The sequence below is a fragment of the Haplochromis burtoni genome, unplaced genomic scaffold (genome assembly GCF_018398535.1).
Source record: "Haplochromis burtoni strain Fernald_Lab_line unplaced genomic scaffold, NCSU_Asbu1 Contig_8, whole genome shotgun sequence".
Lineage (NCBI taxonomy): Eukaryota > Metazoa > Chordata > Actinopteri > Cichliformes > Cichlidae > Haplochromis > Haplochromis burtoni.
In genome coordinates this window covers 3,744,626-3,763,184 of record NW_024582369.1, presented here as the reverse complement: position 1 = coordinate 3,763,184, position 18,559 = coordinate 3,744,626, and the positions used below count along the sequence as shown (strand labels likewise).

Sequence of the window (18,559 nt, the reverse complement as noted above, 5' to 3'; positions counted from 1 at the left end):
AAACCTTTCTGGAAGGGCCATCTTCAGTAAAAGTGTTGCATGTGAAGTTGAACAAAGCTTGGCTTTTGTCCTGACAGTCTCACAGCTAGAATGTAAATGCCGGCTTAATAATGTGAAATAATTTTACAAAATGCTCACAATTGTGACCCCCACACACTTTTTTTTTTTTTTTTAAGCTCTGACGCATGTTGACGAACAACCTACTCATTGTCACCTCTAATTGCGCACAATTTAGGGTGAGAGTTCAATGAGAGTTAAGTTTCCATTCTCTTTTTCTCTTTGGAAAAAACAGAAATATCATGGTTGTTTTTTTGCGTAGGTGCTAATGTGACGTTCCCTGAGGTAAAACGGCTGAAGAGATGAAATATGAAAGGACGAACGTGTTTTGTAGAGCAAGTATACAAGAATTCTCCAAACACAAACACAATGATTCATTCAAAAACTGCTGAACGATATGTTCAGCAGTTTTTGTCACTGTTAACAAATGCATGCGGGCCATGACCATGTAACTTCTTAGTATCTTCTTTTAGTCCATTCTGTTACATTTTCTTGTGATTTTTGCCAGCTTATAGACCGCAATGACATGATAGCATCACACAGTTGTTGCAGATTTATCAGTTGCAAATCTGTAATGCAAATCCCATTCCTCCACATCCCAAAGATGCTCTATTGCAAAACCTGTTAGTTGTTATCTTGCTTGAAGCAGCCAGCACAAGATGTGTACGTTGTGATTCTAAAGAGATAGACATGATCAGCAACAATTCTGGGATAGGCTGTGGGGTTTTAAACAATGCTGTCAGGATTAGAACCCGGTGTGGTCTGCTGCTGCAGCCCATCTGCTTCAAGGTTCAGTGTGCAAGTTCAGAGGTTCTTTTCTGCAGACTTTGATTGTAACAAGTAGAGTTATTGTGATAAACATCAACAAGACATTTTCACCCAAAGAGCTGCCGCTTTGGATATTTTCTCTATCAGGCCATCCTTTGTAAGCCCTGGAGATCAGCAGTTTCTGGAATACTCAAACCAGCATGTCTGGCACCAACAAGCATGCCCTATTTAAAGTCCCTTAAATCCCTTTTCTTCCCCATCCTGATGCTCAGTTAACTTCAGCAGATTGTTTTGATCATGTCTACATGAGTAACTGTACAAGGTGATGCCACTGTATGATTGGATACTTACATTAATATAAATGAATGTACATAAATATTATAATGAACTACATAGGTGTAAACTGTATATGTATGCTTTGGGATTTAACTTCATGGATCTGGTGTCCATGTCAGTAAGTGATCTTTAAGTCATTTACAGGCCTCAGGAAGAAATCCTGCACTAGTGAGCAACTCAGCGTGAAAGTTGCTTAGTTGCCACAGGATGTTAGTGGTCATTACGCAGACACGCTACTCACCTTACAGGAAAATATATGTGCTGCAAAAAAAAACCAAAAAAAAAAAAACAGGAGTAGGAAAACGATGAGAACTTTGGTTAGTGGTATGAGTTTTTTGGCTCGTATCATAATAGTGAATCACGTTCTCTGTAAGTGGATGAGTAATGTGATGGCTTCGTGGGCAGTCACCTTTGAATCAGCACTTCCTCAAGGAGTTGTGTACACAAATACAGTTGAAAGCACTTTAGGTGCTGTAAATTATGTTAATGTTTTTTGTTTTTGTTTAAAAAAACACAGTTATATCTTTTCATTGAGGTTCAGATATTAGCAGTGTTGGATTACAACCATGTACACATTGTACAGTCACAGAAATATAGCCACAGTTATAAAGGTGCAAAAATGTCCGTCTGTAAGGCAAAATAGCAGAGACATCTCTTCTCCAGGTATCACTAAACTCACCGTTTGGACTTGGCGGCTGACTGTGAACCAACACATTTCCTTTTGCTTTGCTATTTGCGAGTAGGGTCATGCTTTAGAGCTACGCAAGCTGATGAATGACCTCTTTTTAGTTTCAAAGAGACATGAAGGGTATTTCCCAAAGCCTGACCTGCATAGATCCATCCTCTTGGTCTCCTCCTCAGTCATACCGGTTACATGATTGCCTCAGAAGCGCTATGCACTAAACCGTGAACTGAATGATCAAATTGAGCTAGCGCTACAAAAACTTATGAGGGGTGTGGATGCTTACGTTTTTTTTTATGACCAAAAAGTATGAATTAGTGTAATTTATAGTTATAATTTGAAGCATATCAGTAGAATTCAACTAAGGGGGTACAGTGACATCCCTCGGCTGCCCTGGACCTCCAAGGCCCATCCAAGATTGTGAGGCCATGCATGCAATGTCCATTTAAACTTCTAGACAAGTAAATAGTGTCATGCGACATATACCTGACATTTTGTGTCCGTCTTTCTGAAACAAAACGGCTTCACCTCATTCATTTAACCACCAGCAGGAGTAGATCACCCAGTTTTATGATATATGAAGCAGCCTGTGAGAATAAACATAAAACTTTTCAGACCTCTGCAGTTTTTCTAAACACACCTAAAGTCACTCAGATGCTTGAATATTGTCTATGAACACTGGAAAGCCACATTTATCTGAACTTTGTGTTGAGCAGACATATTGCCATGATATTAATTAAGGTTCTCTTTAAGATACTGTGTGTAGAAAAAGTGTTTATTCTTTCAGGCTCAAAGATCTGTGTGAATAAGGTCTGATAAAGAGTTAGGCAATAGGATCATCAGAGAGTAAGCCCCTCCTTTGGAGGCCCAGTGTTTGTCAGGTTAGCAGTACGTGCAGTCATCGTTTCCTCTGGGAAGTGAACTGGTGTTACTTTGGCGCCTGTAATTAACAAGCATGTCGAAAACGTCAGAAGAGCGCTCACTTTTGGTTCTGGAGAACTACATCGGAGGAAAGTTCGTCTCTTGTCGGAGTTACATCGACTCCTACGACCCGTCAACTGGCGAGGTCTACTGCAAAGTGCCGGACAGTGGCAAGGAGGAGGTGGGGATCAAGTTAAAACCATCTGCAAAACCAAGAGGTTGAGATTTGAATGAATCCTTGCATATGTTTAGACATGTTTGTATAAGTCCTGCTGTGTGTTTGCATTAGGCTGGACTGACAGCTTTCTGCAGAGCTGTCTTATTTAAATACAATTTCTTTTTTCTGTACTAAGCTGCAATATCACAACATTTGCACAAGAATATTTTTTGCATTGAGTTGGATTGCTTGTTATTACAAATCCTGTTGTCAGATTTAAAGGCCTTTGACTCAGCAATATTAGTACATTTTAGTGTATGTGTTTTGATGCATGCTTAATCATCCAGGTAGGAAAGTCCCAGAAAGTCTATTGTGTTCATCTAGACATTGCATTATCACTAGGAGAAATTTTTGTCACTCATCCGAGAGACTTCTTCCGTGTCAGGGACTGAAGAGATGAACAGAACAAACTTTCTGAATGAGGTTTGAGGTTTCAGGTTAGTGCGTTGCATAAAATGTGGTTTCAGAAAAAGCCACCTTTGAGCTTTGCAGAGCAAGCAATCAAGTAATCATTAAACACATCAGTTAACTTCAGCTGTTCATGTTTGACCTTCTTCAAAAATGTAGTGTTTTGTTGAAATGCATCCGTGTACATATTATTGTAGTTAACAATATTCTTAAGTCCTCTGAACTCCTTAGAAATTAATATAAAGGATCAGCTTTTTAAGGTTTTAAGAGTGTATCAATAAAATGTCACTTAAACAATCCTGCGTATTCTCTCAAAGTGGAATCAAGCTCTATTCTTGGACGTGATCGTGCTTAATTGTGCAGTTTGCTTATACCTCATCTCATGCCTGCAGGTGGATGCAGCAGTGGCAGCAGCTAAAGAAGCGTTCCCCGAATGGTCTGCATGCAGCCCAGAGCAGCGAGCGAAGATCCTCCACAAACTGGCTGACCTGATTGAGGCCAACCTTGAGGAGTTTGCACAAGCTGAGTCCAAAGACCAAGGTTGCTTAGACTGTCTTATATGTTGCCACCTTAGAAATCAGGTCACTAATGCAGGAATAGAAATGAGTGGCTCAGAAATCACTTTTTATTAATCAAATACTGATTCATGAATGTCTAATCTTGTACTCTGTCTCAAAAATGTGTAGGCAACTGCTTCATTTGCCCTTTGATGCTCACTTCAGAATCTTTGTAGGTAAAACGATAACAGCTGCACGGACTGTGGATATTCCCCGGGCAGCGTACAACTTCCGCTTCTTTTCGACATCCATGCTTCACCACACCACCGACTGCAGCCCAATGGACCACATGGGCTGCCTGAACTACACTGTCCGCTGCCCCGTGGGAGTGGGTGAGCACTTAGGCTGCTTGCAGTGAAACCTTCAGATGACCCATTTGTCCTGTGTATGTGCTCTTAAATGGCCTTTGGCGTGTTTTTTAGCTGGTTTGATCAGTCCCTGGAATCTGCCCCTGTACCTTCTGACCTGGAAGATTGCACCTGCAATCGCTGCAGGCAACACAGTGGTGGCCAAACCCAGCGAGATGACCTCTGTGACCGCCTGGATGCTGTGCAAGTTGATGCAGCAAGCAGGTAGGACTACAGGACCCACAGTGCAATGTAATGCAGATGGAGTTAAAGCAAAAAACATAACACATTAAGGTATTTTTTTTAAATCTGCACATAATGAACAAATATGAGTACAGTGGTCCCTCGTTACTTGCGGGAGTTACGTTCCAAAAATAACCCGCAGTAGGTGAAATCCGCGAAGGAGCCAACTTTATTTTTTACAATTATTACAGATGCTTTGAGTCTGTAAAACCCCTCACTACACACTTTATACACTTTTCTCAGACAGGCACGAACATTTTCACACTTTGCTCTCGTTTAAACACTCAAAGTTCAGACCTTCGTAGAAAAATAAGACCAGTATTATAGAATGAAACCGCGCAAAACGTTTCGTTGACATTTTTGTGTTTGTTGGGGAGAAAACTTACAAACATACTATGCATACATGCTAGCGAACGAAGATTTATCTAAATTTGACAAGCTGAACGCATTCTGTACTGCGCAGGACACACGGCACGAGATTGATTGAAATTGTCTTCAGCCAATCAGGACGCAGAACATAATGCGCTGTTAAAAAAAAAAGGAAAAATACACAAAAAACAGCGAGGCTGCGAAAGGTGAATCGAGGGACCACTGTAGTGCGAAATTAATCAGTGGTCTGCAATCATCTTCATCTCTTTAGGTGTTCCTCCCGGTGTCGTCAACATCGTATTTGGCAGTGGTCCAAGAGCCGGTGACGCGCTTGTTAGTCACCCCGAGGTCCCTTTAATCTCCTTCACTGGGTCCACAGCCACTGCCCAGCGCATTACCGAGCGGAGCGCCCCCTACTGTAAGAAGCTCTCACTGGAGCTGGGAGGCAAAAACCCAGCTATTATTTTTGCTGACGCAGACTTAGACCAGTGCATCGAGACCACAGTCCGATCCAGCTTTCTCAATCAGGTGAAGACAAAATGTGACTGAAGATATTTTTTTCTTTAGGACTGTTTAGCTTTATTTATTTTATTTATGGGCACCATCACTTTTAGTTTTGGCTTTTATATATTATAAACTCAATTGACAGGACAGCTGCCCGAGAGTCTTTAGAGCTTCTGTGTCCACAGATTGTTATTTTAACTGGAAATTTGTTGGGGAATGTGCAGCAGTGAAGCACATTTTTACAGAACGAAAAGTTCAAGAAATCATTTTTTTATTACAAGGTTATTAATCTCATGCTCTCCAGATCATAGCTGGAAATGTTTGTTGTCAGTTTAGAAGTGTTAAAGTTAATCTTTTTTTTGTACTGAAATGTGACGGTAGGTGTTTTGAATATACGTTAGACTGCAGAATCCGTCACAACCTAACTTGATGAGTTTGATTTGATATGTATAAATTGCCGGTGTGCAAAAAAACTGTAAAACAAAGCCCAGAAGGTCCATTTTTAATACATACTTAACAGGAATTTTTTTTTTCAAATTTTCTTTCATTGAACTTCTTAATGCAAATGAAATGAAGGTGATTATCTGTAACAGGAGCTTCTGTATGTGTTGAGGGTGTAATAACATAGTTTGTCCACAAGGGGGCAATCACAGCCCAACTTTTTGTCTTAAGGTGGGTTGTCAAAAAACAAATTTCTGAAGTCCTCCATTTTTATCTTCTCCATTTCTTCTCCTCTTAGGGTGAAGTCTGCCTGTGTACCAGCAGGATTTATGTAGAGAGGAGTATTTACTCGGAGTTCCTGGAAAGGTTTGTGGCTGCGGCTAAGAAGTGGAAGACTGGTGTCCCCTCTGACCCCAGCAGCAAAAATGGAGCGCTCATCAGTAAAGAACACCTGGAGAAGGTGCTTACATGTAATGCAGAATGTGACTAAACACTTGTTGTTTAAATTTCTGATGTGCTATAGTTTGAAATGTCTCCTTTCAAATCCAAAGGTTCGTAGCTATATAGCCCTTGCCAAATCAGAAGGTGGCATAATTCACTGCGGTGAGGGGCTCGACCAGCTGGACCTCCCGCAGCGCAACAAGTCTGGATACTTCATGCCGACGACGGTCATCACAGGCATATCTGACAGCTCCCGTGTCATGCAGGAGGAGATCTTTGGTCCCGTCACCTGCATCAGCCCTTTTGATACTGAGGATGAAGCTGTTGCCAGGGGCAATGGTGTACGTTACGGTCTGTCAGCCACAGTGTGGTCCAAGGATGTGGGGAAGGTTCACAGGGTGGCCCAGCAGTTACAAGCAGGTCTGGTGTGGACCAACTGCTGGCTGGTGAGAGATCTGAACCTCCCATTTGGAGGAATGAAGAACTCTGGTGTGGGAAGGGAGGGAGGAAAAGATTCCTATCACTTCTTCACAGAGGTGAAGAGTATCACTATCAAGCACTGAGAGAGGAAAGTTTGTTTATTTGTAGAATACAAAAGTCAAAAATGTCTGGAGCGACAAATATAAGAAAACAATCAAATCCAATATAAATTTGCCACTATTTGCCAATAAAGTTGCTGAAATTGCAGTTTATGTTCATTATTTATGGATGAATTGTCAACAAGCCTAAATTTGCAAATGAAAACAACAAAAACTGCTCTTGAGCTTCAGAAATAATCTGTGTCTGTGTGCGCTATAGCCAACCAAAACTTAACAGTACAATTTGTAAATATAGGAACTGCCATTTCCCCAAAGACAGTTTGTCATGCTTCCTGCAAGATGACATAAAGATATTTAAAAAGAAGGGGGAAAATGCAGTCATCTTATTATTCACATTTAGGTATCCATGTGCTTCAGGCTGAAAAACCCAGTGACTGAATACGTGTAGCTGAAGCTCGTCAGGACAGTGTGTTATGATGGCAGGTTGTGGAGTTCAGTTTGTTTTTAATCTTTACTTTCAATGATGTCATTGTCTTAATAAAATCTGTAACACGGTCTGTAAAAAATGCTGCATTTCTGCTCTGATCGAACTGTTAGAAACAGTTTTACTAACAAACTTGTTGTCTCTTGTACATTTGTGACATCATTTGTCTTTATTTTTCTAAACCGTTCAAACCTCAAGGTCTGCAAACATACTCATAAGTAACTGTTTGACACAGACATGTTTTTTTATCTCTTAGCTGCTGACGTAGGAGAGGTGAGTAAATGACGAGTAGACTCTCCTGTGGGGTTATTGGACAACGTGTTTGAAGATAGAAGTGGGCTGATGGAGACGATTGCTGTCTGGTGCTCTACCTGTAGTGTGTGTGTGTTTACATTTTTTAAAGGATTATGAGACAAAGATGAATACTGATACTATTTACAGCAAAGGGAATGTGAAATATTGTACTACACTAAATATTTAACTGGCTGCTGCATGTCACATGGCAAATGTATTTCAGTTTATCTACTGTGCACCACGAAACTGCTGGGTCCAAAGTTGGAGGCACTGACGTCAGTTGAATATGGGCGAGGCTACTGCAAGCATCTCACTAATGATTGTCAGATAAACCCCAAACGTTCTGTTTTGCATGGTTTCCTTTTATGGAAATGATCCTGGCTGCTTCTGCTGGCACAGGTGGTTCTCCAAAGCTACAAATACCTCTGGAAAGGTATCAAAATATACAATATACTGCCAGAAGTATTCAGTCACCCATGCAAATCATTAAATTCAGGTGTTCCAAACACTTTTGTGGCTGCTTTCAGGAGAGTACAAATCACAGAGTGGGGTCAGTGGTGCACAGAGGTCTAAACTTTCTGCAGAGTCAATTGCTGCAGAGCTCTAAACTTACTGTGGCCTTAAGATTAGCTCAAGAACAGTGTGTAGAACACTTCATGTAATGGGTTTCCATAAAGGTCCATAAAGGCATGGATGAGTCCTGACCGCAACCTCTGCCATTAATTAGAGGACAGGAAAGTCTTCCCAGAAGAGTTGAAGCTGCAAAAGGTGGGCCAACATTATCTTAAACCCTATGGACTAAGAATGAGATGTCACCCAAGTTCATGTATGTGTGAAAGCAGCAAAGCGAATACTTTTGGCAATATAGTTTATCGTGTTCACTCATGTCATTGTGCTTACATCTATTAACTCACTATATAGACCCAACTGTAGTACAACAGAGGGTGATCAAATAAGCAAAAGGGAGATGATCAGCACTGGTTAAATTTTAAAGTTCCACAGCAGTACATCCAATAAGTTTCCAGAATTTGAATGTAAAACATCCTGAAATAAGAGTCTGAAAGTAAGTAGAGCCAAGGCAGAATAGATGTGTGTGTGAATGGGAGTGAGGTAGGTGGAAAGGAGAGGCTGCAAAGAGTAGAGGCAATGATGGTGGATACGTTTAAATACCAGGTGGTCAACCATTCAAAGGGAAGTTTTGGACACAAAGTTAGAGAGACAGCGTTGGTTTTGACATCTTCAGAGGAGGGATAGTATTGGGCAAAGCATGTTGACTATGGAGCTGCCAGGTAGGAGCAAAAGAGGAGAGACAGAACCAAAGCTCCATCTATGACATCTAATCCATGCTTTCTCTTTGATATATAAAATAATACTAATAGAAACTTAGAAAGGTAAATTCTGGGTACCAGAAACTTTACATAGCAGGTAACTAAACATGAGTGATGTGACCTCCACTACAATTAAGATCATATAATAATATCTTTCCATGCTAATCATCTGATCAGTGGTGCAGCGTATATGCAGATAATTACGTGTGATGTTGCATTTCCTTTCAATTCAGGAGTGGTGCCAGTATAGGAAAAGTGGGCACGCTGGAGGAGGGGAGGCGGGGGGCCCTATCCTTTTAGCAAGTGTGTACAATCACGTCCCCTGGAGAGCTCTATGTGACACTTACCACAGAGTCAGGGTGTGGGTCCCACCCTCTGTGTTTTGGCTAGGGACCGGGTATTGTGCTGTGTCACGCTGTATGCCTGCACACACACACTCTTTTTTTTTTTTTTTTTTTTTGCCTGTCCCGTTTGGCTCTTTTGCCATCAGAATTGTTGTCTAAAGGCAAAGAAAGATGCCCAACGGATTTACTTTACCAAATTGACCATCCCAGCCTTGCCGTAATGGTCCATTTGATTCACCTTTTATTGTTTATTTTATTTTCACTTACTGAATACGGGACAGACTTGACTGGGGGAAAGAAGGGGAGAAAGAAAGAGGGAAAGAGAAACAGCTGAGAAGAGGGACGGGGGAGAAGGGCAAAAGACAAAAACCAACAGAATAAGCAGAGAAAAAAAAATGCATATATCAATCACCTGGATCACCTGTTGAGAAAGAAAAAAGAAAACAAGCAGAAGAGAACAAGAGTAATAGAATAAACAACATCACAATGATATATGGGAATATGACAGTAAATACTAAATATTAAACATTATTGTGCAGCACATAAGATCAACAGAACACAGTGTGCTTTGAGGTAGGAGCCAAAAAGGGTGTAGTTTGTGGGTGTGATCACCCGTGTGTACACCTGTGAGCATGGACGCGCTTGTTTTTTTAAAAGGTTCCTTCATGTAATGATCTGCTAGAGGGTGTGGGGGGGCCACAGCCCCGTCCTCCAGGGCATGAAGCAGGTATGGAGGAGATCAAAACTCCAGACATCCAGAGGCCCCCAGAACACAAGAGACCAAGGAAGACCAACAGAGGGGCAGCCGCGCCACTGTCCCAGAAAGAGCTGAGGAGAGTCCCAGATGAGGGCTCACTCAGCAGCCGCGGAGCAGAAGCCAGGGGGAGTTGCAGTGACGCGCCCGTGAGCTCCGCCAGCAGCCAGCTGTGCCTGAGTGACCGAGCCCCAGGCCGAGAGGCCGGGGGCACCCCACCTCCGAAGTGGCCCGAGCGAGCCCCAGGCTCCAGGCCCCGATAAGCGGCCGCCAAGGAGTGAGCCGGTGTGTACCTGGACGCCCATCCCCGGACACAAAGAACCACCAACGCACCGATGTCTGAGGGAGTCCGCCACTGGCAGGGGAAGTGGTGGTGGGGGAGATAGGCCTCCAAACCTTGGAGGGCCTGAGATGTCCCCAGAGAGGTGGCGTCTGATACCCAACCTGACATATAGACACAGACATACAGGCACACACAGATACAAACATCCATTCCCACCCTCATGCTCTCATATGCACTTACTCCACACTCAACCAACGTGGAGACAGACATAAAGAGACGCTGTACACACAGATCACACTCCCCAAGCGTACTCTACGAACCGGGTCTAGGTACCCTTGCCCCTGGAGGGGGGAACTGCACCCAGACCCAGGTGGTGTTACCCTTTTCCCTGCGGTGGGGAGAAGCAGACCGCCCTGACTCCGCAGCAGGGAGGGAAGTTTTGGACACAAAGTTAGAGAGACAGTGTTGGTTTTGACATCTTCAGAGGAGGGATAGTATTGGGCAAAGCATGTTGACTATGGAGCTGCCAGGTAGGAGCAAAAGAGGAGAGACAGAACCAAAGCTCCATCTATGACATCTAATCCATGCTTTCTCTTTGATATATAAAATAATACTAATAGAAACTTAGAAAGGTAAATTCTGGGTACCAGAAACTTTACATAGCAGGTAACTAAACATGAGTGATGTGACCTCCACTACAATTAAGATCATATAATAATATCTTTCCATGCTAATCATCTGATCAGTGGTGCAGCGTATATGCAGATAATTACGTGTGATGTTGCATTTCCTTTCAATTCAGGAGTGGTGCCAGTATAGGAAAAGTGGGCACGCTGGAGGAGGGGAGGCGGGGGGCCCTATCCTTTTAGCAAGTGTGTACAATCACGTCCCCTGGAGAGCTCTATGTGACACTTAGCACAGAGCCAGGGTGTGGGTCCCACCCTCTGTGTTTTGGCTAGGGACCGGGTATTGTGCTGTGTCACGCTGTATGCCTGCACACACACACTCTGATGCCTTCCTAGAACATAGTGTCAAAGTGGATGCCATCCAAAAGTAAGGCTAAGGTGTCAGAGGCTACTTGCTTTCCACTGGCACACACTCCCACCAAACGGGCGTGATGTGTGAAACAGAATGGGAACGCAGTAAGTCAGCATTTATTTCATTTTGCTCCGTTTCCGCCCTTTTTGCTGGATTTATCTTTCATCTTGCCTTTTGTGAAGGTTTCATTGAGAAGGAAAGGCCCCGCTGTAGAAGGACTCGCCCCGCCGTACGTGACTTTGAGAACGCTGCCAATGCCCATTTGAGAAAAAAAAAACAAACCCAAAACAAAACAAAGGAAATGTTAATGTCTGTGTTGATTGATTGATACTTAAACATTATAATTATATTACATAAGAAAAAATAGCAAAAAGGGGCTTGGTTCATGAGTAAATCATTGTTTAAGATGTTATCGATACATTTTTACTTTTATAGGGAGCCTTTAACTTTCACTTTAGTTACTGGGCACTTGAAGGAACGATGGTGGCGTCCTTCCATTTTATATCCACAAGTTTTCTGCAATATTTAGCCCTGCAGAATATATAAACAATCTGTTTTCATGCTGGCTGCAGGGATGTGAGAGGCCTCCTGCAGAGGGGCTTCGCACTCATATGTATGTGCTGAGAACAGTAACAGCCAACAGCAGTTCTCTCACCTATTCTGGCTCAAACCCAGCACAATAAATCTGTGAAAACGTCTCTTAGCTTCTCTCTTAGTAATTAAAACACAGACACACACACAAAAGTAATTCAAGTTCCCATTTGAAGAGCAGAATGTGAATGTGTGTGCATGAGAAAAATCAGAGACCTATAGCAAGAGAGACTGACCTGGGATTATTGCATGTCCCAGATTTTGCAGATTAAAAGCTTTTGGTTTTCCTTTTTTCTTTGATTGCCATGTTTCACACCCTGTCGATAAAAGCCTTCTGTCACGTTTGGGTTTAGGGAATTTTCCACCGCCTGGTCGGCTTGGGTTTTGTGGTAGATAAAGCCCCGAGATGAAGCCGAGTCCTGAGAAAATGCTGCAGTTCAAGCAGGTTAAGCAAACTCAGCCAGCAAACCTCATGTGTATGTGGAGACAGTGGGAGGGAGGGTGTTACTTGGCTACAGAAGGCTAAATGTTTGCGCTGCATGTCCGTCTCCATGAAGACTACACTATTCACAAGCAAGACAGGAAGAATAAGAATGATCAGCAGTTATTTGCTCTTCATGTGACGCTGAAACCTGAATGGGCTGCTGGGACTGAATGATGTTTTGTTTTAAAAATAAGCTAACCCATATGCCTGTGTATTGCATTCTTAATTATATATAGCACATTTTATCATATACCTAAACTCAATATGCTTAACATGTACTTGTATTCATTTTAAACATCTTTAAAATGTTAAACATTAAAATATTGACCATGATTCCATGGGGTACGTGGCTCCATAGTGCAGTGGTTTGCCCGGTTGAGTCAGGAAGGACTGCCAACCTGAAAATCTGCCAAATCAAACATACGGAGCGACCTGCTGTGGCTTAGACCTGTTCTTCTTCTGGACAAATTCAGGGAGCAACTGAAAGTAGCTTCAACTCATCAGCTGAAACTCAACCCTTTTTCTTAGCCCACGTTTGTCCCAGTCCAAAGTTGGTGCATATAGTTATCAGCGCTTTACACCCAGATTTTAATGCTTAATCAGACCAAGCTGCCATGGCGACAGCGTCTTGCTGAACTACTACTGCTCAGATTTAAATGGCACTTCTTGCTTTTCTGTGGCGTTGTGCTTTATTTTCCTGGATTGCGGTAATATTTCCAAAAAACCTGAACTCGAGGTACACGGTGGTTGGCAGGAACGCTGTGGCCTAGATCTATTCTTCTGGACGAATTGAATTAGTGATGTGTTTGTTCTGATTATATATTACAGCATTATGCTTATTAGAGCCAGTATGTCATTTTACCACTGAGCACGCATCTGCTTTGTACTTTCTTGCATTTTTTTCATTGAATAAAGAGATATTTTTTTTAAGTATGCTTTCAGCTCATATCTGCTCCTGGACTTAATAGTAAAATTAGACCATGATGTTATTATGAGCACAGGAACAACCAGGATGTATTTTTCTGCACTGAAAAACAAAACAGGTAGGCAGTGTGTGTATGGCCAAGACTCTTAAGAGTCTTAAGAAGTGGACCAGGACTTTGGGTCTTTATACATTTGTACTAATAACTGTTTTGGATCTTCCTCAGCCTACATGTTTGCTCCCAGACTATAATTGTTTGGACAAAGTGTGTTGAGCACAGTTCAAAAATTGCATCTAAACTAGTTTGGCATTTACGGTCCTCAGACAGCTATAATTCTTACCTTCAAATAGGTTTTGCTCATTATCACTAACATTTCACCACTGGGAATCCTACATACCCATTTTAGAAGATGAATTAGCATTTTATTCTCCTAACACCATAATACAAGAACAAATACAGCACTCTGTGGACAGCGGAAACAGCTACAGCATAACTGCAATTAGGTCTGCCTGCTGATAAGGCAGACGCATCTCACACGCCTACCATATCTCTGAGACTATGCCCTTGCTGGATATCACTGAACAGCTAAAGTTGTTTTCACTGGCATTGTGTAGCCAAGGCAAGCATTAGAGGACACAGACATTTGGGTCAGCTGCAGAAGAGCAAACAATGAAAGGAAACCAGGTCAGCACAGAAATATTAGATGTTTATACAGGATTTTACTGTATTAAAAAAGTGCTTGAAGAGTAGAAAGTGTTCATAAAAGACTGAACGGGAGATATTTAAAGTTCCTGCTCTGACCTATTTAACAGGAAGCTTAAAAAAGGACACTTTTTCTGTTTTTCTGACATGATGACAAAAAAATGCAAATATTACACACCTTTTTCCATACTCTGATGACATATGTGGGGCAGGTTTTAAAATTTGGCACTTGGACTGGGGATCAAACCAACCTCTCCATGATTAGTGGGCGACGAAAATCTTTGGGTATTGTTCACCAGCTACATGTTTTGTTGACTGTTCCTCTGATCTAAAGAGTATAACAGTTTAACCCTCTCGAGGCAGGCGTTGCCAATTTGCAACAGATAAAACTAACAACCTGATTACCCCACATACATATTTTATGAGTTTTTTTTACTCAGAAGTACCACTGCAGGACTTGGTTGTGCATTAGCAACAAAAAGTTTAATTCGAGCCTGAGAGGGTTAAAGAAAAAAAAAATCAGATGTCCTTTATCGCAAGTTTTGAAGTAGTCATGTCAATATTAGCACGCCACATGGTAGGCAGAAGAGTAAGAGGTCATCAGTGCTGTAGGCTGGCGTTTCTGATGCTGCCCGTCTTTCAGTTACACGAAAGCTCGGAGCGCAACATGGAAATAAAAACACAAAGCATGTTGTCACTTATATCATACAGGTACTCGGTCTTGTGGAGTGAAACTGTGTGTGCATGTGTGTGTTGAGAGTGGGAGGATCTGCCCTAAATTACTCATGTTCAGGTTTTGATGACATGATAAATATTTTTTACATAATCCCACACTTAGCCTTCTTATGCTTCTAGACATCATTTACGTATTTTAAGTAGCCTGTTTCGCACTGTATGATGTGTTTTTCTGTTGAAAATAACATAGTCACAGATAGTGCCAAGGGGTTTTTGCTTCTTTCCTCCATCTGGCATATGCCAGGTCTGGAATCTTACCCTCAAAACCCTATCTACCTGACACTGAGTGGAAAGTAACCTATTGTGCTTCATTATTCTCCTGAAATCTTAAACCTAAATGTCTTTCTACTTATACTGCTATAGTAAGTGGCTTGATGCCTAATGCGGACTGTTAATAGGAAATGATCAGTCAAACTATAAACTGGCAAAGAACCAGGAAATGATACAATTATTTAAATCAAAACACAGCAGTTAATAACACCATCAATACCAGGAAGTTAATCGACTTAACACAAGCATTTAGGCTGTCTGATTTCAGAAAAATAGCCTAAAAAGCTAATGGGCTAGTAAGTAATCACCCAGCTGTCAGGCTCATGTATAAGTAGGATGGAAATTAAGAACTAGCTTCATTTAAGAACGGGTAAAAATTGATCAAATCATCCAAATCATGCCCCTTGAGGCTTATCTATTCGTCTTAGTTAGCGGTGTGCTTGTTTCAGTTGTGCATTGACATCAAGCACCATGCAAGCTTTTTCTTTCTTATCTGTATCTACTCTACATTCTGAGTCAGTGATGATAAAAACAGTTGCACTGTCACTGAAGATGTGTGTAGGCCTGTGCCAACCCGACTTCTTGTCCACAGGGAGGACTGATTGGGACGTAAAAAGTGACTCAGTACTAGTATCAATAAAATCTTCTTATTGTGTCACATCATAATGAGAAAATTTGGCAAGGTTAGCACCTGAAGCCGAGGCTGTTTAGTATTTTGTGTGTAGTTCCTGTAGGTGTTGAGGGCATCAAGTATATATAAGCACTGTTTTCAGCAGAGTCGAGTTACTTAGTACTGAACGCTCTCAGCAAGAACATAAAGGCATGTTACCCCGAAGAGGAAAACATGCCACTCAACTCCTGAGCTGCTTAAAGCTAAATTTAAGTGGAGCACAAGGAGGGTAGTGGAGACTTCCGTGTGTCACAAACAGGGCATGACAACAAGGGAGACAAATGCACAAAATGCTAATTAATAAAAAAAATTGTTTGCCTTTGACCACAACAAAAACTGTGGACCCAGGAGGAAAAAAAAAATCCCAGCATTTTATTTGTTTCTATTGCGGCTGGCACCGCGTATGAAACACTGCAACTCAACGACGATGTAATTGACACATGAAACACCACAGAAAAGTGTGAATGCTGGTGAGGGAGGCGGCCTCTTATGTAGGTTACGTCGTAGGATCTACAAAAATCCACGGCAGTGAGGGCTTTTGTAGCGCTCTAGCACACTGGGCACAGGTGCTGACGGTGTTGCTAACAAACCGCCCCTCCTCCAGACAGGCAGAGAGAAAGGCTGAGTAAGGCTACCTTCACACTGCAGGCGAAAGCGCATCAAATCCGACTTTTTTGACCCTATGCGACCCATATGCGATCATGGTATGACAGTGTGAACAGCACAAATCCAACTTGGGTCACAAATCCGACTTGGGTCATTTTCGTATGTGGTACAGAATCCGATATATATCTGATGTTTTAAAAGCGACTGCTGTTTGAATGGTCATGTCGCATTAAATCCGTCTTGTATGTCAGTGACACAAGACAGACGCCAATTATCAGCGCCGAAGAAGCGCCCGAGAAGACGTTGTGAATGCTTCCTGGCCATCCAGTGAAACTGTTGGGAAGACAATGTTGGAGAAACGTGAACATTTTATTTGTACTGTATAATCTGCAGATTATGACAGAAATCTGCGACTATCCTTTGAAGCACCGCTCCTCTCTAAAACAGCAATAAAGATAATTATTAGGTCATATGTAAATAACAAAATAACTTTATAACTTAAAGCAAAATTGGGAAACGTAAAGTCCGAAACAAGTCTTTATATTCAGGGCCATCAGTCAAACAATACTGTTTGCTCTGGGTCTAAACAGAGCGCGTTGTGTGTGACGTCTTCTTTGGGCCGCTTTGAGCGTTCACACTACAGCGCGTTTGCTGTCACATTTTATTTGTAGTGTGAACAAGTAGACCAAAAAATCGGATTTGATCAAAAAAAAATCAGAATTGAGGATAAGACCTGCAGTGTGAACGTAGCCTAAGAGAGTCGTCGACCTCACGACTGTCAGCTGTGAACTCAATTTGTATGGAACCATTAAAAATACCCAAAGCAATTAGTGTTTTTGTTCATGTTTGGTCAGAATGAGCCAGAGACAAAAAAGCCACAATAGATGTTTGGCAGCTTTTATGCACTTTGTTGCTCTTTAGTTGAAACGTAAGCCGTAAACGGTTAGGTCAGTAAAACATAAATGCTAACACCATCACTAAATTCAAAGGGTGCAACAATAGCTACGTCTCGCGTAGAGATTATTTGTGTCTATGCAAGATGTTATGACTCTACACCCACTAAATGCTGGGTGTAGAGTGCACTGAACCAAGAAACCAACAGTGCTTTACACTCGCTACTTGCTAATACGTGACTCACATTGTGTGACCTGTTATCGCAGAAGAGTAAATGTGTCTTACGGTCAGCATGCTTGTTTTGTAACTGATTACAGTGTCATTAAATGTTGTTTAAAGCTATTAAATGACATTTAAGAAAAAAAAGCAAAACATTATTTCAACAGCACCAACTCAGTTGAGCAATCACTGTTTGTTCGATTAAGATGTCTACTAGTACTTCTCAGGAAATCCTGTGATACACTTACCAGATTAAAAAAGTGCAGAGCCAACTTTTGCAAGCATCTTTCAGACAGTCAGTCTCTGACTCTATGTGACAGCACGTGTCTGTCACTCACTTTCAAACTTTAATGCAACATAAACAGGCACACTGGTTTCCCTCTGTATGGTGTTTATACAAGGAAAAATTAGCTAGAGAATGAAGCCACGGTTTCTATCAAGCTGTAAACATGTTTATCCTACCTTAAAGTTGGGCATTTCCTCACCCTCAACCAGTCACAGCCAATGGCTGGCCCTCCCTGAGTTTGGTTCTACAGGAAGCTACTTCCTGTTAAAAAGGAGTTTTTCCTTCCCACCTTCGCCAAGTGCTTGCTTACAGGTGATCATCTGGTATGTAGGATTTTCCTTATTATTGTTGCTTTTCAGAATCATAAAAGTGTCTTGAGGTGACTGACGTTGTGATTTTATGCTATATAAATGAAACTGAATTAAATTAAATTGAATATTAGAGTATGTTGGGAGTATAGACAGTATAAAAGTTGGACGTTGCGACTAACATGTCACCCGTTGGTTGTCTAGTGTTGAGGTGCGCATTTCTGCTGTTGCAAACCTGGTTGCAGGAAAAAAAAAACCAAAAGCAAAACAAAAAATAAAGGTTTACACTGTTGAATGCATTTGATTAGACCAGGCATTAGCTATTAATATAAATTGTTGCAAGAATTTTCATACAACTTGGGTCACAAGCTAATCCAGAGAATCTGGTCCAAACATCATGTTTGATCAACAGACATCATACATTTCATACTGGAAAAAAAAACGATACAGGATCTGTAGCTTCAAAACAAGTCTGGACCACAAAAGACAGTTAGCCTCACCCAGTATCAAGTTGTG

The 18,559-nt window shown here is 41.7% G+C and overlaps 1 protein-coding gene across 1 annotated transcript; it reads left to right on the top strand.

Moving 5' to 3' along the window:
* Window positions 1–30: 30 nt before the first annotated feature.
* Window positions 31–6,978, top strand: aldh8a1 (aldehyde dehydrogenase 8 family, member A1). The gene is made up of 7 exons (XM_005914343.3): window positions 31–2,945; window positions 3,782–3,929; window positions 4,123–4,278; window positions 4,369–4,518; window positions 5,177–5,433; window positions 6,149–6,310; window positions 6,402–6,978. Exons 1-7 carry the CDS (start codon window positions 2,799–2,801, stop codon window positions 6,852–6,854), a joined length of 1,473 nt encoding a protein of 490 aa, XP_005914405.1. The 5' UTR covers window positions 31–2,798; the 3' UTR covers window positions 6,855–6,978.
* Window positions 6,979–18,559: the final 11,581 nt, after the last annotated feature.